This window comes from Lagopus muta, chromosome 1 (assembly GCF_023343835.1).
Source record: "Lagopus muta isolate bLagMut1 chromosome 1, bLagMut1 primary, whole genome shotgun sequence".
In the NCBI taxonomy this organism is placed as follows: Eukaryota; Metazoa; Chordata; class Aves; order Galliformes; family Phasianidae; genus Lagopus; species Lagopus muta.
In genome coordinates, this window is record NC_064433.1 from 44,696,364 (window position 1) to 44,721,831 (window position 25,468).

At 38.2% G+C, this 25,468-nt stretch overlaps 1 protein-coding gene across 2 annotated transcripts in view; it reads right to left on the reverse strand.

Annotated features, from left to right (window-relative positions):
- Positions 1 to 295: 295 nt before the first annotated feature.
- FGD6 (FYVE, RhoGEF and PH domain containing 6) overlaps positions 296 to 25,468 on the reverse strand; it is a 67,813-nt gene continuing 42,640 nt past the window's right edge. The window contains exons 9-21 of one of the 2 annotated variants that reach the window (XM_048943800.1): positions 22,287 to 22,337; positions 19,501 to 19,559; positions 19,328 to 19,399; positions 18,755 to 18,823; positions 17,305 to 17,388; positions 16,087 to 16,166; positions 11,243 to 11,345; positions 10,584 to 10,730; positions 9,415 to 9,517; positions 7,738 to 7,865; positions 6,961 to 7,089; positions 5,505 to 5,653; positions 296 to 3,433 (exon numbers count right to left, since the gene is read on the reverse strand). In XM_048943800.1, the coding sequence (XP_048799757.1) occupies positions 3,397 to 3,433; positions 5,505 to 5,653; positions 6,961 to 7,089; positions 7,738 to 7,865; positions 9,415 to 9,517; positions 10,584 to 10,730; positions 11,243 to 11,345; positions 16,087 to 16,166; positions 17,305 to 17,388; positions 18,755 to 18,823; positions 19,328 to 19,399; positions 19,501 to 19,559; positions 22,287 to 22,337 (1,211 nt within the window). In that variant the 3' untranslated portion in view covers positions 296 to 3,396. The other variant, XM_048943809.1, reaches the window with a different exon arrangement.

Here is a 25,468-nt window from a genome sequence, read left to right on the forward strand (position 1 = left end):
ATAATATTCATAGCAAATATATTGGTTTTTTTTAACAAGTGCATGCAATGTCTTGGCTGACAGGAGCAAGCCCATTTAAGAGTACTGTGTCAGGCTGTCAGATCCAGTAGTGGGCTGTCAGTCTGTGCACACAACTTACCTTTCAGATTTTTTTCTGGTTCTAAGGGCAAAACATAGTACAGACTTCAATACAGATGTGCAAGATGATGACAGCCAATTTTGTTGCTTGGAAAGCTGTAAATAAATGAATTAGGTAACACAAAAACCTGAAAATATTTCAAAAACAAACAGAGACTCAGGTAATGTGATTTTGTTTATACAAAAATGATACATATACACAGGAATATTTACAACAACTTTGAGCTGTTTTCATTTACAAAATAAAGATTCTATTCTTTCATGTAGACAGCACAGTTTATGACTACTCCAAATAAAAACGTGTGTAGAGGGTACATACAAGGGATGGCAGTTACAGCAAACAAATGCATTGAATGTGTCTTTCCAAACATCTCTTTCCATTATGATGTAACATACATAATTTGGTACTCAATTTTCACACACACAAGTTATCTAGTAACACGTGTTCCATGGTTGCTCAGCTATCCGTTTGTTTCAAGTCATGAATAATTTTGGGGATAAAAGAAAGCTTTACATCAAGGATTTCTTAAAGACAATTCATTCTCATAGACCTTTCATTTACCCAAGAATAAAGGTTCTAGAATTAATCTCCAATGCTTGTGTTTGTCTCATTCTCTACCAACCAGTCTTAAATTATTAACTACGGATGTGTATAAGAAGAGGTAGGCAGGTGTTTAAAAACTGCTGGTCTTGTTCAGTGAATTTGCTGATGTAAGAGTGGAATCTAGAAGTGACACTACTTCTGATGGCAGTGAATGAGGATGGGAGGCAGGGTGGAGAAACAGACTAACAGTTTGAAAAGCAACTGTCTGAGAATGCTATGAAAAACCTATGTTGTGGGCTCTCCACGTGATACAAAGCACAAGTGCTGGAGAAAGAGGAGAAATAAATATTCAAACATGCTCATAAAGACAATTTCATTTATTTCACACATAATTAGACCTCAATGTGTGCACTATGGTATTTAAGGCTCTGTTCAGATCTGTTTCTGTCACAGACAATTTGTTGACTGATTAACTGTTTCTGGAAGAAGTCCTCTGACTTCTGTGGAACTGCTGAACTGTTTTCTCACTGCACCTAAGTCATTGAGAGGTAGTATGTTGCCACATGAGGCAGAACTCAGGCACCCTGCTCAGCCTGTGTTATGATTTATTGCTCTATTTCAGTTTTGCAGCAAGGAAATCAGTATTAGAACATAAATAAAACTTGCTTCTAGCCAAATTCCTTATTGTTTGCCATTTCATGGCTTTCCATATCTTAGTTGGTGTGCAGTCCATGTAAAAATATTAAGCAGCTCTTCCCCTGGATAACATCAACCAGAACAGCTACATCACATCTGTGTTACACTGGTATCAGATTTATTTCGGGTATGGTAAAACCCATGTCAGAAATCACCCTGAAGAGACATGCAGATAGCTTACTTGGCTTCAGTCACCCACTGGTTTTGAAAGAAAGTAAAAGCCCTTTATATATAAAAAGAGAAGAAAATCCATTTATCGTATTTGCATAAAAAAGTGATTAAAGGCTTTGTTCCAGCTCCCACTGAATTTCAAACACTATCTGGTCAAATCTCTAACATTCACCAGAGAAGCCAAATCTACAGCCTTAAATCCCTGATTCAGAAACATACTCTACTGAAATGCCTGAAGTCAGTAAAATTCCTCATACACTTAAGCATTAGGTTTTGAAGCCCACAGTGAACTTAACAGAAGCTCTGGAAAACAAATCTCCCCAGAGCTGTGTTATTATCTTAGACCTGATCTTGAGGTATTTGAGGGCATGTGAATTTTGGTTCGCATTTTCATTCTTGACCTTTTTGTGATCACTACTGTTCTATCATCATTTTCTTTCCTTTGTGAGGCTTCAATACAGCTATCAACGTGGATTAAAACTATTAATTTGAAAGTTAATCGCTCTTAATCCTGCTTCCACAACTAGCTTGAGAGGACTACTGAACAGTGTTGCATCCAGCATAATTAACTGGCTACATGTGCATTGCTTTTGACATAAAAATGGCTTCCTATCATGTGCTTTTCATAGTTCTAAGTTCCATTTATGCTGTTACAGTGTTCACAATTTTTAAAAAACTGAAGTAGAATAAATGCACCAAAATCATCAGCAAGTATTTTCCAATGAGGTATACTGACAATTTTCTTAAAGGAAGAAAAAAACCCAACCTGTTTTTTTAAAGTGTCAGACAGAACAAATCATAGTGTAAACAACAAGAATTTCAAATAATCACATACACTTCCATGCCATCTGCACTAAAAAAAAGCTGTGTTTTCTTGGTATGGCAATTCCAGTTTAAATATAACATTTAAATAGACAATAGTTTAAGTTTTTGGGAGAAGGGCTGCATGCACGTGTTTAGTGTTCTCTGAACAATAGTTTAAAACAGTCTTTCCTACTGCATACAGAAGTCATTTGACACAGTTTTGAAACAAAAAATGCAAAAAAACCAATTTTTTAGTTAAAAAAAATAAAATACTGCTTTAAATTACTAGTGGAAAAAAACCATATCCTGAAATTGTTTGAATGTAACTCATTTAGTCTCTTTGGTATCTGTCGGACTGTAGAAACTCTACTGCTTTATCTCTGTACTCGCTAATTCTGTTTTAAAATAGTTTACCCTTTTCTCTTTTCTCATTTTTACAAATGTACTTTGTAATTGCTTCTGTGATACATAATTTGTGGTACTATTTTAATTGGTATGCAGGAGTTCAACTGCTATTCAAGGAAAGGAACTGCATTATCATACATTTCTCTTAAAGGAGTTTACGTAGCCAACAAAGATTCAAAATCTCTAAAATTCCCATTCTGATCTGCTCCTGCTACATTGCAAGCTGTGTATCAGCAACTGAAGGCCTATACACAAACCATGAGAAATTCCACAATTACAACAGATTTGCTGCTTTTGTTTTTTTTTTAAATAGAAGCACAAACTTCAAGGATATGTTGACCAACCACCTGCCATTCCGAAGACAAGGGCACTTTAGGCCTCAATGCAGACCTCACCAACAATTTTGACCATCAAAGTAAACACTGGAACTTAATAAATAACACATTTTTGTATCAACACAGAAATACACACAATTCTTTAAAAAAATATTACCTTACACTAAAAATGCAACAACTCCTAATGCTGACAAATATACAGTTTGGGGTAGGTTGACATGGAAGGATTCAATTTCTTGTAACAGTTTCTGTACTCTGGTTTGCCATCATGTTGGACATTTTGCTTTGGACTCGCTGACACTGCTATAGTACGGTGCCTTCTTGAAAAGCTTCTATCCACCTATTGGAAAACAAAACACTGTTAGGGAATTGCTGGTTAAACTGCAAATTACGCTGCCCACTCCCTGCAGACTGACACGTGCAGTATCACACCCCCATTGCCAGTTGTCCTGCTCGTGCAAATGCCAAAAATCCATCCAATGAATCCAAACATATGAATCTTCCTTAAAATGTATTAAGTATTCATACGAGGCCAGATTATACATATATGTGTATATATATATATATATATATATATTTTTTTTTTTTCCCAGACTTAAGTTACATCAAAGAAAAAAGCAGGAAATGCTACAGTTGCATCAACTTCAATAATGTCTCTGGATACCCTTTTTAAAAAACAATACCCTTCTCTGATTTCATGGCAGCTATGGCCCAGGATAAATGAGGACACTACCAGAGTTGAGGCAGCTGTGTGCATAGCCCAGGCTCGCTGCTTTTGCCACTGGCACAAGGACATTAGTGAAGGACTGCTGGGGCTGAAAGAGGAAGCCACAGGGAACACTCACATTTAAGCCAACACTGATATCTCAATCCACTATCCCTGACTTCTTAGGGCTCACTGTATTTTTCACTGTCATTTGTTCATAAAAATAACTAAAACTCACAGGCATTTTCAGCATTGAGTGTTCTACTAGACTAAAAGTATTCAAAGCTCAGCAAAAGTAAACATCTCTTAAAGCTTACAAAAATACATCAGATGTTTCTTTGACCCTAAGAGGGAAAAACAATGTGCACTAATGAAAACAGGCCAACAGAGAGAGTTCTTTCAATTTTAATGCTATCAAAGCAGGATTTATCTTGCAAGTTCCATGTAAATCTATTAAGGATATTAAATACTTGGAGAAAGCTGGCGATTTAAGGTACTTAGCATTACTCCTAGCCCCAGTAAAAGCAGAACACACTCAATTCCAACTTTCTCTACTGATTACAGAAGCCACTGGCTGAACTGGAAAACACAGCTATTGGATGCCTCAGATTTTTTTGTTTTGTTTCATGTAGTACACATGAGGACACATTTCTGTGTTTCCACTTAATGGAAACGAAACACTGTAAAACAAATATGCCCCCCAAAAGCTAACAAAGACTCTGTATACAGAGAAGTGTCATTAAGCATGTTCCCTCCTGTTTAAAATTCTCCAATGTCACAGATGTTTTGTTTTTTAGAATGACCCTATTTACACAAAACTCTACCTACAGCCATTTGAATGTTTAAGTGTTAACAATGAACTAGTTAACCAATGAAATCTGTTTTGTTAATGTAAAATTCATTTGGGAAAACTTCACTGAAACCCTTCAAATAAATGTACTGCTTGCATGGTCACTTCTAGTTTACTCCATGATTCACACAGCAAATTGTGTTGGGTTTGGTTTATTTTTGCTGGTTAAGGACCACATTTCTAGGTTATTTTATATAAAATAAACACAAGGCATAAACTGATAAGTGTAACTCCAAATTCAGATATGGCAGCAGGACTTAAAGCTGTTTGTGTGAATGCTTTGAATTCAGACCTATCATTGGAGCATACTAAACATGCTCCTATGCTTGTGCACAGTTGCATACACACTTCAAGTTTCCATACCTTACTTTTTAGGCTTCCCTTTTTTTAGTGCATATATTCATATAAAATAACTCACACATATAGTTGGAAATGAAATGAAAACAGGGACAGGTCAGTTAGCTTTCAGAACACGTTTTGTGGATTTCTAGAAAGAAAACATTCAAGTTTCACTTGAGTGGATGTGGGAGAGAGATGATGGAATAGGCTATGAAAAAGGAAAGATTTTTTCCATTCTCCTACATTTACTCCTCTGCAGAGGACAGTCTGCTTCTTCGTTTAAAGAAAAACAGAAACAAAAACAAGATTTTTTTCCCAATTCCACTTGGTTTGATTGTGTTTTCCAAAGCCTTAATGAAATCAAGACCTGAATTATTAAAGTTACTTGTATTAAAACTTTATTTATTCAATATGCACCTTCTGTAAATATGCTTAATCCATGAATATGAAGATGTACAATTTATGAAACATTATTCCTAGAAAAACTAACAGGAATGAATTCAAACAGTTTCTTACTTTTGAGCTGAATGAGGGTCATCTGCTTTGAATATGTAAAATAAAGTGTTTTTGTGCAGTAAATGGAACACTCTAGACTCTGAGTTTTCATCTCTGACTTCACTGACTGTGAATCCCAGTAAAGGCTGGCTCTCTAGTGCTGCCACATCCTGTTTGACAGGAGAAAAAAGCGAACAAGACAAAATTAGAGCAGGTAAGTTATATTAAACAATGCATTTAGATTACATTCATGCAGTATACTATAGCAACAAATTATGCAGTAAGCAAGCTGTTAAAAATACTCATGCACAAAATACTCTGCTTTTTCTTTTTTTAAATAATCTCCACGCATCCATCGAGGAACAGGAAAATAACAGGTTGATGTAGACTTCAATGCTTCGCTTCTTTTTTTTTTTCTGATAACATCTGCCTTGTCTTTCACTGGGTAGTCTAACTACTCTGCCTTCGAAGGACCTCTTACATCAGAAGACCAACTCCTGTCTGGCAGCAGACAAACGTCTGTCTAGCCCAGTACTCACTCCAACGACCTTTCTAAGGTCTTAATAGGGGCACAGGATGCTCATAGTTGTACTGAATACACTAAGAGGAGGAGCTGTGGATGTAGATGATGCTCTCAGGTACTGAAGTCACACTCCAGATGGTTTTGATGGCTAAATGTATTCTACTTTCTGTTACTGAAAATTAAAAGGATGGAAAAAATAAATTGCTGAGTGCTTGAAAGTGAGGTGGCAATACTTTTAACAGATGCTTGATGTATTTTGCTCTTGAAAGCTGTAATCAAGCTATCACATGTGATAAAAAAAACCTAAAAATTAGATCCTCCAGCTCTACAATGCGTTCATATATGTTGCAAAGCATTAAAAGTTGCATTAAAATCACAGTATCCTCAGTACACGCTGAGATTATTCTTCACTGCAGAAAGATTAAACATCCTAAATAAACAAGGAAACACCATTAGACAAGACGCCATTTCTTATTTTCTACTGCAGCACCATATATCAAATAGTAATTCAAAGATTCCTGGCTGTGGTACACAATTTGAGGAGAAATCAAGAGATTTAGTTTGCTCATTTTCCAAGCATTCAAAGTACCCTATGAAACTGTAAAACAATATATTTCCAGATGCTTTTATCAGGTTGGCTTTGCCACCACACTTGAGCGATGCATCTAAAACTGACGCCCCTCATTTATTCAGCTGACTCAGAATGTACCTACAGCTGCAATGGTGTGCAGTGCAGAGGTACTCACAGCTAAAGTCTGGAGTCAGAAACATCATGGCTGTATCTATATTATAGTACCAAGCTCACCAAACCACTTCCAAATACAGTATTGCAATCTGATCAGTTACTATGAGGTGATCTAACTCTACAGCTTGTTTCTAGATCATAAAAACAAGCAGATGTTGCAGATATGGTATTATCATTGACCATTTGATTTCTTGTACGTCGTCTCTTACCTCACTAGCAGCATATGTGTACAGCACCTTATTTTTTATAACAAACCATAGGTGCTTCCATGGTTTCTTACTGCCCTTAGATCTGTGTAAGTAGCCACTCATTGTAGAGTCTTCTGTGTTTGCTGAAACCTGAAATGAAAAGAACCCCAAGAGTATGTATGTGTTTATCCAGGTTTTTGCTGTACAGATTTTTTAATAACAGACCTCCAGAACTCTGTTCTGTCAAGGACAGAAATTTTCACCTCAAGTTAGCACTGATAAATAACACAGATGGCTGAAAGAAAAACTCATTTGTCTGCCACTTTCTATCCAGCCTGGAAGAGAAATTAAGTCACTAAGAATTTCATTGTATGTGGCAGGACAGGAGAGGGCTCAAACACTGAGGCCCACGTACATCTGGAGAACACACATTCCTGTGTAAGAAGGCAAAATTACTTCCTTCTGTTCCCAAGACCTCCAGTGTAGGCAGGCAGAGTTGAGCTCTATCTTTTCTAACTGTAAATCAGCAGATGAGTTGGTGTGGGAGATCCCTGAAACACAGGGAAACAAGAAGCAAGTCACAATACCAGACTGTATGAATCCCAGTCTCATAGGCTCCTAACGCAGTTTATACACTGCTCCACAGTTCAGAGTCCTGCCTGTGTAAAACTGAGGCCCAAACCATTGTTACAGATGAATTGTGACTTTTGATTCTAAAGAGGACAGCTAAAATATGGAATTATTTTTTCACTGTTAAAATTGATGATATAATTATAATTTGGTCAATAAAGCACTTACTTCTTTGAGGGCTGCAGGAATTTTTTTCTGCTTTCTTCCAGAGGGAATACTATGTAATACTGTAGACAAGGCACTTGATGGAGATTTATGGTTGACTGGGGATCCAGTCTTAGGAGAGCACTGGTTATCTGAAATGCATAGGATGAACACGTTGCTTTCATGTCACAGATGACTAAACAGAGGCAATGATTCCTGGACTTTTTACTAGAAAGCAGCTGGCATTTTTAGTCTGATTACAGTGTTTCAAATGTAAGAGCTAATCACACTAAAATCAGTGTTAACTTTTTCAGTATCACCACTGCGAGCTACAATCCCCAAAGTCACATTCAAGATAAATAATTAAAAAAACAAAAAACAAAACAAAAAAAACCATAGGAAATTTTAAACCAAACAGATTGGTCTTGTTTGTTTCCAACTACGATTCACTGATGCAAAACTGCTTTACCTACATACAGAACGAAAATTCAAGTCTTAAAAACCACACCAAATTTTCAGAAGCGTCCTTTGCAGCTCAGACTGTTTTATCTCTGTTTCCCAACTCTGTCTTCCAGTTCTCTCCATTTGATATCTTCTCTGCTTTTTGCAGCATGGATGCTGCAGGGTTTCTCTTCCAGCATTATGCCACTACATGCACACAAGCTTCTAGATTGTTCCCATCTCCAGAGTATCCGCTGTATTTTTCTCCACTGCACTACACAGTTCCTTCACTTATTTTGGAGGACTTCTGCAACACTTCACTCCCATAAAACTATTTTTCTGTGGCTACATACCACTAGTTTCCAGCCCAGCCTGAAGGAGGAGGGCTGCCCTAAGCGATGTCCCTGAACCAGGTGAGGCCCTTCATGAGCACAGAAGGAAAGTAATTGGATTGCCAGCTGTACTGCACCTGCTCTGCAGCTTTTTCCAGCTAAAAGCAACTGCAGTTGCCTGCAGCATAGCAGCCCCTACTGTCCAATGTGCAGACCTGCATCCAACCCTGGCAATCCATCTACCCTAACTTCACTGACTCCCATGGCCACTCTGAGAGATGTGGATCCTGCTTCCTAAATCCCCATGACAACTGCCTCCCCCAGCATGCTACAAGCTTTGGTGTGATTATTTCACTGGGGCATCACTTATTTCCTCTGATACCCTACAGAGCTACTGTCAACTTGGAGCTTCTGCCAGAGAAATGGGTAGTGAACAATTTCAGTCCCTGCCTGTCCCTCATTTGTGTGTCCTATACTGTAATCTTTGGTCAGAATTCAGAGCAAGGCTTGTGAGACAGGACTGGATCCCCACCTCACCCAGAATTTCAGCTATCTCAGCAGCTTCAATGGTAAAAATGTAGTCTAGAGGCATACAAGTTACAGAGGATAGAAGTACATGCAAACTCACTGAGGGGAGGTCATGGTAAGTTGTAAGGACTTCAGTGTACACTTCTATCCTGTCATAAATGAAAAGTAATGTAACACAAGTTACCTCAGAAAGAAAGGATGAATAAATGTATTGCAAATTCACTTCCTAGCTTACTCCACAGAAATGTGTTTGGGGTCCTGTCATCTGAGCTGCTTATAGCTCTCCAGACACTAGCAGAACTAGGCATTTGAACACAGCTGTAATGATGAGGCATGATAGTGAGGCAAGATGATAGTAAAGAGCAGGGAGATAAGACAGTTTTGTGCACATTTTCTTTACCTTGTTTTTGTAGCTCTCTGAAGCAATGATCGCATACTCTTGCTGGCTGGTTTTTCATATAGTCTAAACCATGTTTATTTGATGAACAAGCTTGACAGACAATCTGGAAACAAACAGAACCATGACTGCACATGATATGCACCTGTAAATCAACAAATGCTCAAAGATACTTACTTCAGTACTGATAAGAACTGAACCTCAAACAGGCACTATTTTACACTGAAAATGGTTTAAGACCTTGGCTGGTCCCTATGTTCAATATATTGCCCTTCTCTCCTCTAAATACTAAAAAAAGTTAACTCAATTACATAAGTTAATCATAGAATCATCTGAGTTGAAAGGGACTTTTGAAGGTCATCTAGTCCAACTCCCCTATAGTGAACAGGGACACCTACAGCTGATCAGGTTGCACAGGGCCCCATCCAGCCCGACATTGAATGTTGCCAGGGATGAGGCATCCACCACCTCCCTAGGCAATCTGATCCAGCGCTCATCAGAAAAACCTTTTTTCTTATATCTAATCTAAATCTCTCCTCTTTTAGTTTTAAACCATTTCCCCTTGTCCTATCACAACAGATCCTGCTAAAGAGTCTGTCCTTCTTTCTTACAGCCCCCTAATAAGCCATTGTTAATAATTAATGAAAAGTGAATTAAGCTTACAGCATTACTAAAACATTATATGCAGAAAATTTTAAAAGAATAACCAAAGTAGACATTGCTCCCTTGAAACTTTACCACAGATGTCTCAACTGCACTGAGCCCATATTCACATTTGGTTAACACAAGAAAATAAACATTCTCTAGATATATCTGCATTTCATACTAATTAAATGTAGGATAAATTTGGTACTAACTTTAGAAAACATTTTTTTTCTTAGCCTACAAATTAGTGAGGAAGATACTTTGAACATTTTAGCTAACATTCTTGGTTTGTACTGTGCAATTGCAGAAGCAGGAGACAAACATAAATACTATCCCAAAATGGAAACTAAGAAACATGTACCAGATTTATTGGTCTGTCTCAACCTTGTTCTCCACACTAAACAAGCTGGTTTTGATCCATACAATTGTTCCCACAACAGTTGCTGCAGTGCAATCAGGCTCTGCCTGTACTTAACACACAGGAACCCAAATAACTTAAAGAAAAGCTATTGAGAAAATTGTCCAACCTTTCCACACGCCCTGCAGTGATGCCTTCTCCATGTCAATGTGAACTCACTTGTACAGATCATACACATAGTGGCTCTAGTATCAGGAATCCAGATAGGAGCCTTTGATCCTAGTGGGCTAGTTTCTTCCTGCTTCTCAGTATCTGCCTAAGAGAACATAGGCAGAACACATACATTCAGTGGTGAAAAATAACACAAGTACTTACCAGTAATCATAGGTTAACTCTCTTAATGTTGGAAAGCCTTCTCTTATAAATTGCCATGGCCTTAACATTACCTACCATCTCACTAGTGACCACTGTAATGCAAGCTTAAAGACAGAGTGGTATTTCATTTGTTCAAAAAGGCTGTGTGACTACCAAGCTTTACCAGCCTATTTCTATCAACAGCTGCTATGTTTTAAAATATTTCCCAGTTATCTTTCTGTTTTCAGGGTTACAGAGGGAACTGAGAAGGCTGGTTTGGGTTTTTTGGAAGTAGGTAATTTTAAATTTCTGAACTAGATAGTGTTATGAAACATCATTCTGTTCTGTCATCACCTATTATCAATTCATGTTCTGTTATTTATCATGGGAAGCCTCCTGCTTCTCTAGAAAGCTGCAAATAAACTTTTTATTTAATAAGGAAACAAAATGGGCTACAATAATAGTGTGATATACCTCTTCAAGACTTTTGCTAGGATTAAACGTGATTCTCTTTTTTGTATAGTCTTCAATTGACCTGGAGATAGCTTCCAACCATTCATCTCTTTCTGTAGCAGAACTGTTGGGTTAAAAAAAAAAATCAATTTATTAACATTTAAAACTAAGAAATGAGTGCTGTTTAGAATTCTGTTACCTTTACTACCCATTGATTTAATTCTCTTGCAGTTTCCAGTCTCCAGTTCCTATGAACTATAGGAAATACAGGAACTATAAACTAGTATTACTTTTATATATATTATATATATAAATACATTTAAGCCAACTGCACGGTGCCAGTTATTTGTGTTAATAATGAAAAATGATCCCCAGTCTGTTGTTATAATGTGGGTTCCTTTCCTCCTTTTCTTCCTCCCATGATAGCCTATGATTGCTTCAAGGTTTGTACGTCCTTTCTTCCTCCTCTTCCTCCATGTACCCATGAACTGCTTGAGTACCACTGGTGTAAATGGAGCTCCCAGAACACAAGCACAGGTTTTTCATCTTAAGAAGGAATCTGAAATGTCAGCAAGTATTTTAAGTATTTTTCCCCCCTTCCATCCCATGGTGCAGTCTGTTATACCCTGTGAAACCCCAAACTTTTTCCCCAAAAATGTAGTTTTTTCTCCAGTCCTGTGCTGCTGACTCTTTACTCCTATAAAGTCTTCATAGAAGAATTAAGCCACATTAATATTTTTTTTTTCTCCAAAATTTTCCATTGAATTAGCCAGCCTACAGAGAGTAACATCCTCTGTCTGATGACCAAAGCGCAGCTTACCTTTCAGCCATGAGGACTTACCTTCTCCCTTGTGCCAGAACGCACGTACACATGGCTACACAGTGGGATCTAAATGCAGTAAGTTGGACTGGGAAACCAATTCAAACTGAAGCAAGCTCTTCCTCAAGATCAATTTACTGCCTGGGCTCATCAGACCACTGAGCAATTGCCTGGGCCAGCACAAAGGAGTGGGAGCTAGGGGGAGGAGGACGCAGTCTGGCAGTGGAAGAGCAGGGCTGCTTGTTTAAGATGCAACACCAGCTTAGAAAGAGCTTCTGACATTTAAACCAGAAGTGTCTACCAACCACGTATCTTATTCCTCACTTCTTAAATAGCATCACATATCTATATCTATCTCTTTTTTTTTTTAAGCAAGAAATTGAACATGAGGCACACAAAAAAGGAGAGTTAGGGAAGAGGAAAGAAAATATTTGGGTGTGACATTAATTATTATTATTTAATGCCTGTTGTAGATGAATTTGAAAGCTTTGATTCTTTATATTTTGAGTTGAGGTTTTGACCTGCATGAAACTGGGTACTATATAGTTTCACAGGACAAATCTCATAAGGCAATGCAGGAGAAGCCTGCAAGGCACAGGGGAAAACATGATTGAGTGCACACATCAACAAAATCAGAACAAAAGGAGAGGAAGTAAGATAGAAGCAAGGGCAAAGCAATGTGTTATTGGCTGCCTTAATATCTCACAATCCGGGAAGAACATTTTGTTCAGTGTATTTACCCTTACTTCCTCATTTGCTAAGAAGGATGTAGCATTAGCTACATAACATTCTTAATTACAACCAATTCCTCTGGCTTTTTCAAAATCTGGTTACATTATTTATGTTCTTAAAGCTATATTAAATAAAGCTGGTTCAAGCGTTGCAGATTAAGCATCCTGCAGCCATGTGTGGAGCGTTACAGATGGGGTTTCATGGCTTAGGTCCTAACCTTTTCCTTGGGAGCATGCACTCAGTAGGCCTGCTGGCACCAGGCCTTTAGGGCTGTTTACAGTTCTCTAAAACTTGAGAGCAAAGGTGGTTTCGTTAGGAACCAGGCTGATGTCACAGCAGCAGCACAACGGGCAGTGCTCCTGCCGTCCCTCTCAGCCGCACAGCACCGCCACCTCCTTGGCAGCAGTGGTTGCATCCTTCCTAAAGCTGCCTTGTCCACTAAAATTACAGTTTTCTTAATTTTACCCATCTCTTTAAAACCTTAGCTAATAAAACAGCAGAACACTTAAACAGACTGCAGAGTCCCAACCATTGCTGTTTCTGGCAGCCATGTGTGAGGAGCATACGTTGCAGCTGCTCCACGCAGCCAAGCTATGAGGGGTCCCAGGAGGACACCCCTGTTGTTTCCAGGCTCAGGGCCCTCAGGCTCCTCTCACAGTTGCATGAGCTGCCTTTTGGTCAGGAGAGGACCCAGCTCAGGCTGCCTGCTCTGGCAGGGAGAGGCAGGGCCAGCTGGCCTTGTAGCATGCAAGCTGGTCTGTTGTTTTCAGGACCTACACTTTACTTCTGCACTGTACCGTATCATGTAGATATTCTTATTGTTTTTTCTGTTTTTGTTTTATTACAAGATTTCTAGTACTGTGCTGCTTTGTAACATGTAAAATAATCCACGTTCCTACAGACAACCTGAGAAAGCTGAAACCTCGACCCAGACTAGAAAAAGCAGAATGCTACTGCAGTCAGCAAAATTAAACCTGAAGCAAGAAAGCCTCTTGTTTGGGCATTAATCTGTGCTTTTGTCATTAACTGGCTTACTAGTTATTACTAGCTATTACATACTACTATAATACTACTCTTATATACTACTATTAAATATTACTATATTACTAGCTATTTTTCACTAGCTTAATTGCTCCCCCCAGAGTTATTTCAAAGTCTCTTCTTTGGTGTACACTTAATATCATGTTTATTATCTGAAAAAATACATGCTTGTCCCTGATATCTGTAAGGTTAATTTTAAGTGTTTTGTAATAGAGATTTTTTTACTATATAGGAATGAGGAATCAAATGGAAGATGCAGTCTGTATTAACAAGATACCAACTCTCTACACACTTGTGCTATTTATCATGGGAGCAATGCCACCAGCACATGCAAACAGCTACTGCTAGAAGTATCGCTTCCACAACAAACCCAGGCCTTATTTACAGACAAATAACAATCAGAAAGTCCTCATTCACACCTGGATCCCCCAACGTCTCTTTCATCCCAACAAAGTGCAACCTCTCCATGTCACGGCTGTGCAACTTTGGGCTCTTGCACACGCACTCAATTTCCAATAAATTCAAGAATAACAGAAACAGATGCTCTCCAAATGGAATGTTGACAGTGTAAGAAAGAAAGAGCGATTCAAAGCAATTTTAGTTGGTAACATGAGGCTAATTTCAGGAATTTAGGAAAAGGACAAGTGGAAAGTGTGTCACAAATGGCACTCAGCATAATGGAAAGTTACAGGTTTTCCCTCGTGCACCAGCATGTATTTCATAGGAATTACTTTTAATTTACCATTTAACCAGCTCCTCAAAAAGAAGAGGCTAACCTCTTCTATAAAAATATATGTATTTCAAGATGATCATCTTTTCACAAGACCCAATTAACCTTTCTACATTACTTTTTACATTACAAACATCTTTGTGTGTGTGTGCAAAACCTAGTCACTAAAGCACCTAAGCAGGACAGAGCTGCTCATGTAACAGTGGTGCAGAACCATACATTAAACATGAAATGCATCTTTGTTCAAAAGAATCATGAGAAACATTTATAAAAATTTGTTGGGAAATACATCAATACTTCTTTCAAGTCTGCTGTTATAAATAACTACTGCCCAGACACAACTGAGCTGCTTCCTCTGGCTGCTCTGCCAAGGCTAACCTTGGTTTGGCCCTCAGCTAGAGATACTGCTATCTCTCAGCAGACATCCTAATGTCAGTATTTACAAGGTCACAAAGAAAGCAGCAGTCTACGCTCAGCTTTGCTAAATAAAAGAGAAAACATGTCTTTTTTCATCGATATCAGCACTGTCACAAGTGACAGACTGTATCAAACTCCAAACACAGTGAAAACAACAATCCCCAAACCAGGTCTTTGTCAGAGGCAGCTCACTGACCGTAGACCAGAACCACTCCAGTTTAGTGGCTGTTAGATGGAAAATGTATTTATCTGGTAAGGAAAAGCTTCATTCCTGTTCTTTCTTTCATTTCCGTAATTTCACGTCCCATTCAGCACTTCACTGAGATCCATTTCTCATGTCCTGAATTATGCTGTTATTTTAGCTAGATGACCAGAATGACGTCTTACAACTTTTATCAGTTAACAGAAATGTCAAAGTGTATTGATATGCCCCATATCCTGTCCTGCTAATGCACTGACACAGAATATCAATTACTCTGGAAGAAAAAAAACATACAGAAAAGCAAAGCCTAATATTAACTGAAGTGAATTTTAATACTTTTTCATCACAAAGAAATGCAGTGAGAAGATAATATTTCAATTTACTTAAAAGTTTTTGAAGGTGCAGCAAAGCTGAGAAGGGAGAAAAATCAAAGAGTTTTGTTCCATCTGATTATCAGTTTGCTCTGTTGAGGACAGCAGAATCCCTACCAGTTGAGCAAGCCTTAAGCCTAGATTGCTCAAATACCAGCCACGTTTATTACAGATTTTGCATTTCCATCTATTACTTTACAACAGGGAATCTTCCTTACAGGTCAGAGTGGACTGTATGACAGGCTAGACATTCATGTGATATCTGTGAATCTGATTATGTACAATGGGTGTCCTTTCTGCCCGCCCATTAAAAAAAAGACTAAATATTCAAAATCAGTTTTTAAATGTGAACAAAAGGAATTTAGAACAAAGCTCACTTTATTTCTAGAAATCTATCTGTCAGTCTCTCTATCCTTCCGCAGCAACACAAGCAAGGAGTAACTTTTCATTATGTAAGTGTGGAACAAGCTGTAATGAGCTTAGGTGAAAAAACTTTTGAGGCCTGTTTGAAATCACATACTTTTAAAGTCAGTATGAATTCATGAGACTCACCTTGCTGAAAGAATGAAGGATCTCTCTACACTTTCTATGTTCAGTTCATTCTGATAAGCTTCCTGGGATGGCTTTTTAACCTTCAGTCAAGAGAAAAAAAAAAGGCTTACATTCAAACTGACATGGTACTTTCATGCTGATTTATTTTTATTTATTGGAAAATCTCGCATGTTTACCATAGAAAGGGCAGATCTTACAGGGATGAGATTCTACAACATCCTTAGAGCCAAGGATTGCAGTAAGAGTACAGAGTGCCCACCATTTTATTTCACTGTGGCAACATAGGAAGACAGAAGATTACAAGGGAATGAAGTTCAGGAGCTGTCAGACACCTCCTGATGTGCTTCAATATTCTCAGGCCCAGCATCTTGTAAGCTTCTCCTGCATCTCTGCAAAAAAGCACACTGCAGGACAACACACAGGCCACTGGTGTGCCCTACATGGGCATCTGTCTGATATCCCCATGGGCTGGATCTCGTGATTCTTCTGAGATACCAAGTTTCAAACACACAAGATTTTAAAAGTTAAGGGCTTCTGAGCCATGATGAGACATCTGCTGGCAGAAGAGAGGCTGCAGCTCTGCCTGTGAAAGCTCAGGCCTGGGAGCCAGATCTGCATTCTAGCTGAACTCGGTGCTCATTTCTGACAGAACCAGAGATGAGACACTTGATTCCTGAGGCGATGGTTTGTTGTTCTCACTGTCATGCCAGAGATTGGGTCAATCCATGGCATACATGCTCCTTGTTATTACCTACAGGGGTTGGCTTATCTTTGATGCTTTTCACAAAGACTCAGAATCAAAAGCTGCATCTTCTCTCCCTCTTAGCTGGTCTCTGTAAACCACGGAGTTCTGACCACCAGAATGTTTCTCAGGCAAAGCTACCTGATCTCTGGGTGTCATCAACAAAAAGCATTTGCAAAGCAAAAGATAGGCAGTTTAAACATGGTATAATACCAAAAAAGGAGGCAGACTACTTCTGAGTAAGCCAGCTCTGGATGAAATGCAGGTAAGATGATCCTGTGACAACACAGTTATTTAGGAAAACATAAGACAGTACTCCAACAGTATTTTGCCAGAAACTTTATGCCTGTAGAACAGTCTGCAATGCAAGCATCTTTAGTATCTCTTTCCAACAATAAATATAGCTGCCTTTTGAAAATTTGAAGACCTAAGTTTAAACACATTTAGAGAAAGACTTGTTTTAGCAAATGACTCACCTTCATTCCAGCCAGTGACAGCATGTTGTTGAGTTTGTACATCCCTGACTGAACTGGAGTAGTATACAACAGGGCATCATTAAACTGTAAAGCAGAAGCAACAATTATTAACGACTAAAGACTGTTTAGAGATTGATAATTTCAGATGCATTTTGCAGAAAGTACAAAGCTCTAAATTCAGCTGTCCAAGAGGGCATCTTCTACATCTTATTATTCCACAGACCCCAAGAAACATTTTCTAGCAAAAATTCAGATAACAATAGGTATATATTTATATCCTTCCTTATGTAAATATGCATTTGGCAATGAGCAAACAGTACACAGATGTCAAAGAACATGCTGTTAAGAAGAACAAAAATGTTTCTCTTGTACACAACTGTATTGCATAACAACTTCAGAATTAGGTTAATTGAGGTTAATAGAATTAACCCTCAAAACAATGTAAAATATTCCAGAAACTAGGATATGGCAGAATTAAGATATTAATTTATGATTATATAGATAACCATAAATTATTGTTTGTCTCTATGAAATTTACCAGTTTAAATGTGCTCAGTTCTACCAGACTTAGCTTCATTTGATACACCTACTGCTCAGCTGTCAGATGCTTTATTTCCTGTGTTGTTCAACATATGGGTCCAGGCTTTATTTACTAAACATAAACACAGATCAGGAGACTGAACTGTCTCAAGAGTTTTTGCTATGAGGCTCTTTGAAACATAACCAAAGGTTTCAAGAGCCTACACAACACGATCAATTAAAATTACTGCCTACATCAGTCCTCTGCATGCTACAAACTCATCTCCAGAGAACAAGACAGGCACTTCCAAGCTTAGAATGCGAACTTCATGACCATCTAGGGAAATACTTGTCCTGCGATAACTGAAAGGCAGATTTCAGGCAAGACCCTGGGCCAATAATGTCACAAACTAAACACAATAACAGTTGTTTTGCTGTCTAAATAGAGGAGAGAAACAAATATTCAACTGGAAACAGAAACTTCAGAAACACGCAGAAGTTCTAAAACAAAACAACAGCAGGACAGGAAGAGAAGCCAGCACTTTGCTTCCAACTCAGTGCTCCACTTGGGAGGCAAGAGGAGGAGGGAGGCAAGGCTGCAATAGTAGCAGCTGAGCTGTAGGTTTACAATCTGGTACAAGTGGGATGGAGTAATTGTTTTAGTGTTTCAGATAATGTCTTGCCATAAAACTACTGAAATTTTAAACAAGCACTGTTCAAAACAGTACTTTTTGTTGAGAAATTGCTTTCTATTACAATGTTACTGCTTATGCAGCAATCTGTCTAAACTAGATTGAGCAAGTGTAACAGCAACAAATGGTCATTTTTTCCCCTCCCTGAAGTTACTACTTCTTCACATTTGTGGTGCAGCACTTCAATCCCTCAAAATTACACTGGCGTTAGGCACACAGCAATATGCACACCATCTTACCAGAAAAAACATCCGTGGCTGCATGACCTTTCGAGACAGCTTCATCAGCGTTCCTTCCTTCAGAAATATCTAGCACATTAAAACAAGCAATTCAAAACTCAGTTTTTCAAGGCATAAGCTGTATAAATCAGCTGATATGTTCCTTCTTTCTTTTTTTTTTAATATTACACCTGAAATGCTATAGAAGCTTTGTGATTCATGGTCTCCCTCCTCAAAAAGGCTGTTCATCTGTAACTCTCCCTAAAAGCTAAAGGACTGAGTGGCTGCATTGATTTTCCATGCTGCATTTGAAAACTATAACAAATAAAAGGTTATGTTTGAGGAAAAATACTGTCTGCAAGATCAGGCAGAGAATCACATTCTAAAAAATGTAAGTTTTCATCAGATACATGTTTTTAAAAAAATAAAATAATTATACATGTGGGGAGATAGAATTCATTTGACCATCAGCACCAAATAATTAAGTGATGGATCATTTCTCTCCTCCATATGTGTCAGCTTCAGTACTGTGTTGGCACGTCACCCATGTCACACTTCTGTTACGATCATCTGAATGCCATCTGGAGGACTTACCCTTCCTGGCTGTACAATCTCATGGTGTCCATTTAGACTGTACTGAATCTGCATGAGTTTCTGAAAGTTATCCTACAGAGGAAAAAAAAAAAGGCAAAAAAAGATAAGTAGTTTTCCTTTTTAAATAACAGAAAAGGCTTTAATTAGCTAACTTCCTAAGTCAGAATACTTACTCCTTGCTTCATGATGTCATTGGCATGGTTTGCGACTTCTATGACAACAGCTAGAGCATCTGAAGAGTGAAGAAACAATGTGTCATGTAGACCAGTTAGCACTGGTGTCATGGAAATCCCGTGAAAAAATGTAGAATCATAGAATCATTAAGGTCAGAAAAGACCTCTAAGATCATCTAGTCCAACCGTCAGCCCATCACCACCACACCCACCAGCCATGTGCATAAAAATATTCCCCTTCTACACTGCGGCAAGATTCAAGGACCTGACTGAACAGTCACTGCATTCAAGAGGCTTCCTGTGGATCCCAGAAGCTTTGGATCATGGTTTCGCAGGTGTGCCCTACCAAATCATTGCTTCAACAGGCACAACATCAATCGTTTCCTATAGCTAATAAAGCTGTTTACAAGCAAAATTAATTCTTAGTTTCTCACATCAAGGATTGCTTTAATTTCAACGTCTCTACTCAGAGCAGAAACATTAACAACATTTTAACTTAGACTATATAGAGGTTAATTAAGCTTTTTCAATTTGACAAAACTGCCCCCAGTGCCAGTCATGGAAGGCTGCCTAGAGAAATTATCCAAATTCTTGTGATTTCTTTCTTCTGCCTTTAGTTTTGTGGTTCTTTAAGGTAACAGTATAAAGTTCAAGCTTCTAAACTTCATACTGGAAGAAAAAAATCTCTGAAATAGAAGAGTTATGAAGAGGGATTTTATTAAGTACTGATATTTAATAACTAGCAACTCTGCTGAAATACGCATTTAGCTGTAACTGCAAAAAAGGAGTTATGTAAAAGCATTATGTAAGTTATTGAACAGCAACTCTGTGTATTACACAGAACCCATTTAAGGATCTTATCCAAAAACCTGTGATTGATTTATGTAGGAAAAATAAACCTCATTTAATTGAAAGCTAGCACAACTGCACTGATAAAATGTCATTTAGCACTGAGAAACAGTTCAACGCTGCAAATAAATAAGTGCAGTTAAATACTCCAAGTAAACATTGCTTAAAAATACTCAGAGAAGCCCACCAACCCAGTTATACCAAAGCCTTGAGTTGCTGTAGGTGTTTTGTTTTTTAAGATATCACCACACAGTTAGCACTTTAGACTATCTGTACTTCCTTCTTGATGAGTCCACATTCAGAAAGAAAGCACATTAAAAGATGCAGATTTTTGAACCAAATGGTTCAGAAGGTTATGAAGCTACATATGAAACTAAAGCAAAGTATGAATATGAACTAAAATCTCCTCCTAAGTCAATCTAAGGAGAATTTAAATAAAGCAAATGTGAGTACAGGAGTCTAACTGTGAAGACACAGAGCACAGAGCAAGCATTAGATAAAAAATTAAGTTTAGATTTAAACATCATGATATTAACTGAGCCTGCTGAAAAACAGCTACTAGTCTCCTGCTAGGAAGTTCTGGAGCTGCTCCATCCAAAACACTCTCCAGCTTCCTTAGCTTGAAAGAAAATGAAGCCAAGGGAAATTTAACTGAATCCACGAAGAAAGGAATGAGTACCTGACTTTTTTTTTTTGTTGTTATACTTTCCTTCATCTATCAGCTATTCTATCTATCAAAAACTTTACACTGTACTTGTTGACTTAAAAAAACTGAAGAATGTTACAGAAAATTGGCTGGTTATTGAAGAGAAACTTCCAAGATTTCAGAGCTGCTTACAGAGCCAAGACTCTAAACAAATCTAAACAACAAACCAAAATAATCTATAGCATCAAAAAGTCCACAAGCAAACTGCTTTTTGGAAGGGAAGAACATTCCACTTCCTATATCACTTAGCTGGAATAACTGATTCAAAGGTCATCAGGAAGAACTGTGTTGGTTTTTTTTCCAAAAATGCTAATCATATCCAAACCTTTGTCTTTTTTCCTCCTTTTTTTTTCTTTTTTTTTCTTTTTTTTTTTTCCCTAAATTGAATTAAACAACAAAGCAAGGTCAAAAGGAATTTAATGATCACAACAAAGATTTTACTGAGTAAGGAGCAGATTTTCTTAATCAGTTTCAAAGACTGACTATCAAACATAAACTATCATACATATACTATCATACATAAAATTACATACATTGTTACAATTAAGTTTCTGCTTTTATCTTCAGCATAAGCAGTGAGACAAAAATACTGTGGAGTGTACCACCATTAAAAAAAACAAGAAACACAGAAGCTGGAGAAATCACAAGAAAACGTTACATAAAACATACTTCTTTTAAGTTGACTTTTTAAAATGCTCAGTTGCTTATCACACAGTGCAGGCATCAGCTTGTTCGCAACTACAAGAAGTGCAAGACAAACCTCAAGACTCTGAAAGAGTCATTTAAAACATTTTTGGGATTAGATTTTCACCACTGTCAAATAAACAAATATATCTAAACGTCTTGGGAATGATAAATATTCATAAATTTTATGGCACTATACCAAGAGACATAGCTGTAGGACAGTGAACTTGGCTCAGCACATCCAAGGCACTCATGTAGTGCATTCCTACCAGCTACATCTGTGCAGCCCTCCTGAAGATATGGGCTTGCACAAATGCCATCAAAGAGAACAAAATAAATAACTGGGCCTCATGCAAACGGAATGGAAACACTGACTAGAAGCACTCCTAGGACTGCTGAGCAGCATTTAGACTAAGCACGTGTACAACTCAGAACTAAACAGAAAACATTTCTACTTACCAGCTTAGCATTCTGCATGCATTTAAGATTTAGAAACATTGTCATATTTACATAAGCTGTTGTTTCTTAAGAATAAAGAGACATTTACCTTGAGTATCCCTATAATCTGCAGATTCTTCTAAAAGGTTTTTTAAATAATCTGTATAAAGAAAAATAACAGAGGCATTTTTGTTAAAGAAATAAACAGCATCAGAAAGCATTAAAACCCAACATTTTCCTAGCAATCTGCTTTTCAGGCACACCTATGCCACAAAGGTCTATCACCACGTAACCTTTTAAATTTGTCCAGGTAATAACATAAGGAAAAGTAGCATTTCCACAATGAAAGTATATAATGATATCTTGCTCAGGGAAGAACAAAAAAGCAGTGACTTTCTCTAAAGGGAAGTGATATTTGTGAGTATTATTCTGGAACAAAACAAAACAAGCGGGTGGAAGACAAGTACACACTTGCAATCATTTATAATTAAGATGACACAAGAAAGTTTGAAGATTATAGATAATCTTCTGAAGATTATTATAGATAATTATCTACAGGAGCTGAGAAAAAAAGTAACCCAATACAGCAAATCTGATTATGATCAATATCTTTCAGTTCAAAAATTATAAGTTTATAAATTATTCTCACAAATTATAAGCCAGTTTAGATGTTCTCATAGGAACTGTTGGTTTTCAATTGCAAATTTAGTTCTTCAACCACGAGGTGGCACTCTCAGTACATTCAAGACTTAGTAGTTTTTTCATCTATTTTACTCAGATTAAATTAACTCCAAACGTCTGACAATATGAGAAAACATCCCTCCTGAGATTCCATTCCCTGGTCTTGCGTCCAGTTCACCAAAAAGTATGCTATCCTGCCAAAGGCAAACATATGGCCTCAGTACAGCTCTGAACTGCTTAAATTCAAAAGAAACACAACTTTCTAAGGCACTTCCAAGGGAATACAGGTTTCAGGTTGATATTATCAACAAATACTAATTTGTAATTGTCTTTTAAATGAGGTACTCACATTCTGGCTGATGTAGAGAAAATGGATTGTATATGATCTAGGAAATGTTCAATTTCAGCTTAGCAGTTGTACACGTCTCATGTAGGAGTGAAAGAATTCAGCTCCCAGATGTTTGCCCTACCCAGATTCATCCTTTCACTCAAGAAGGATCGAGAGCCAATTGTTCCTGCCTTCATAGGACGTCTTGCTTCATGCATGCCCCTCAGAGAGCACTCAGAATACTGTAATGGTTTCCTTATGCAAAATAAGGGAATTATGAAATGCATTTCTGCAGTCGAAACACCACGAAGAGTGAGAAATCTTGTCAGTTCATGAAAGCTTTGAGACAAACAAAACTACGGGAAGAAAAATATTTGGCACTGAAGCTTTATGTTTTGGCAAAGACCTAAGGGAGGATCCAAGAGAAGCATGAAGAGCAGGTTGGGATGAAGGAGCAGGGCCTTGCTGGGGGCAGCTGTGGGTGAGCAGGGGGGTGGGAGCGCTGGGAGGTCTGGCTGGGCCTGGGAACACCCACAGCCTGCTGCTCCACTGCAGGTTCTGGCTGATCCTTATCAGGGAATGGCCAACGCCTGATTTTAACATGAGCCTGACATGGCACAAACTCTTCCAGCTCCATAAAACTGCATCCTTCACATGTCTCCACATCTTTTGCTGTAGTATCTACCAGACCTTCAAGCGCAGCGCTTAGGTGCACACATGTTCCGCTAAAAAATGAGTTCACCTTGTCTCAACTTGGGTTGTGTTTGTAAGAAACTGGCGTAAGACTAAAATCAACAGGAGGTATTTCACAAGGAACTGAGAGGAGTCCGCATGGTTTTTAGCTTGGTTCCTGCAGGAACCCACTTCACACACACACAGCAGCTGTTCTCCCCTGCCTCAGTGTCATTAAGTAGGAGCTGCACGTTACCGCCCAGGCTGAGTGAGCATCGTGGGCACCTTTCATAAAGAAAACAGACTGAAGTTATATTGCAACTCAGCCTCCACCAGAGCCAGAACAAAGGGCTCCAGGAGACACCTCCCAGCATAAAAGCGTGAGTCCCTACAGCTTATACAGAAACTACAGCTTCTTACTGCCAGCCACAGAGTCACTTCTCTGAGGACTGGGAACAAGAGGCCAGGTGGATGTAATTCACTAATCTGCAAATGCTCCACTGGCACTTTCTAGTACATGGAAACATCCAATTTAATATTCAAAGTAACTGCACTGAAAACTTAAAACCAGAGACCCAACACGGGACCTAATTGCTTCTTGGCACATTCATGCCTTATGACACATTCCCCCAAAGAACAATACTTCACCTCATACCATTTGTGGGGTTTTGTTTTCAACTGTACGTATTAGCACTTTAAATCATATCCACAGATAACAGAGGGAAAATTAAAGAGAGATTTTAACATAGCAACCTGATCTAGAGGGAGGTGTCCCTGCCTATAGCAGGGGAGTTGGAACTGGGTGATCTTAAGGGTCCCTTCCAACCCAAACATTTCTACGATTCTATGATAACTGCAACCATTTAAAATTCTGTATTTAAAAAGGAAGGCAGCTCTTGTACTGTAAGACGGAAACAGACGAAAAAACTTCTGGCTGTAAAATCCTGGAAGTGGTAAATATGTAATTTTGATCTCTTTATGTGTATCTGGCAAGTAAACAGCTAAAACTCAGCTTCAGAGAAGCAATGTGATAGATTGTTTTAGTTTCTTCTGCGCATACACACTGGAAATTCTGTGCTTGCAACAACTGTCTGGAGGTACTGCCTTAAGCTCTGCAAACAGACTATTTCACAGACATGAACAGATTTAGCAAAAGCATTCCTAGATAAAATAAATACAGAAGTTAAATACTAAGGTGGAATGGTATCTGTGGTCTTCGCCAAATTTTTTCCCCTTTGAAATGTACTTCAGTTATTCAGACATTTTACTCAGAGTTGTTCTACACGAGACACTGGTTTCTGGGTGAAAACATGAAACATGTATACATTACGGACCGCTTTCCACAACTGCAGAATAAAATATAAATCATATTAATAATATTAAAACTATCAACAGTGTCAGACCCTCAGCACCGGGGTTTCCTTCTGTTGGTTTAAACAGAAAGGAGATGATCATACCGATCATCCTAGGACAAATCTGACAGTAAGCACAGACCTGCTTTAATGTAATAGAGAACAGTACAAGCGATGTAACAATAAAACAGAAGTTGAGACTATGCAGGAAATTAGGTGGAAAGATTATTTTTAAATTACAGAGCGCTGAAAGAGAAC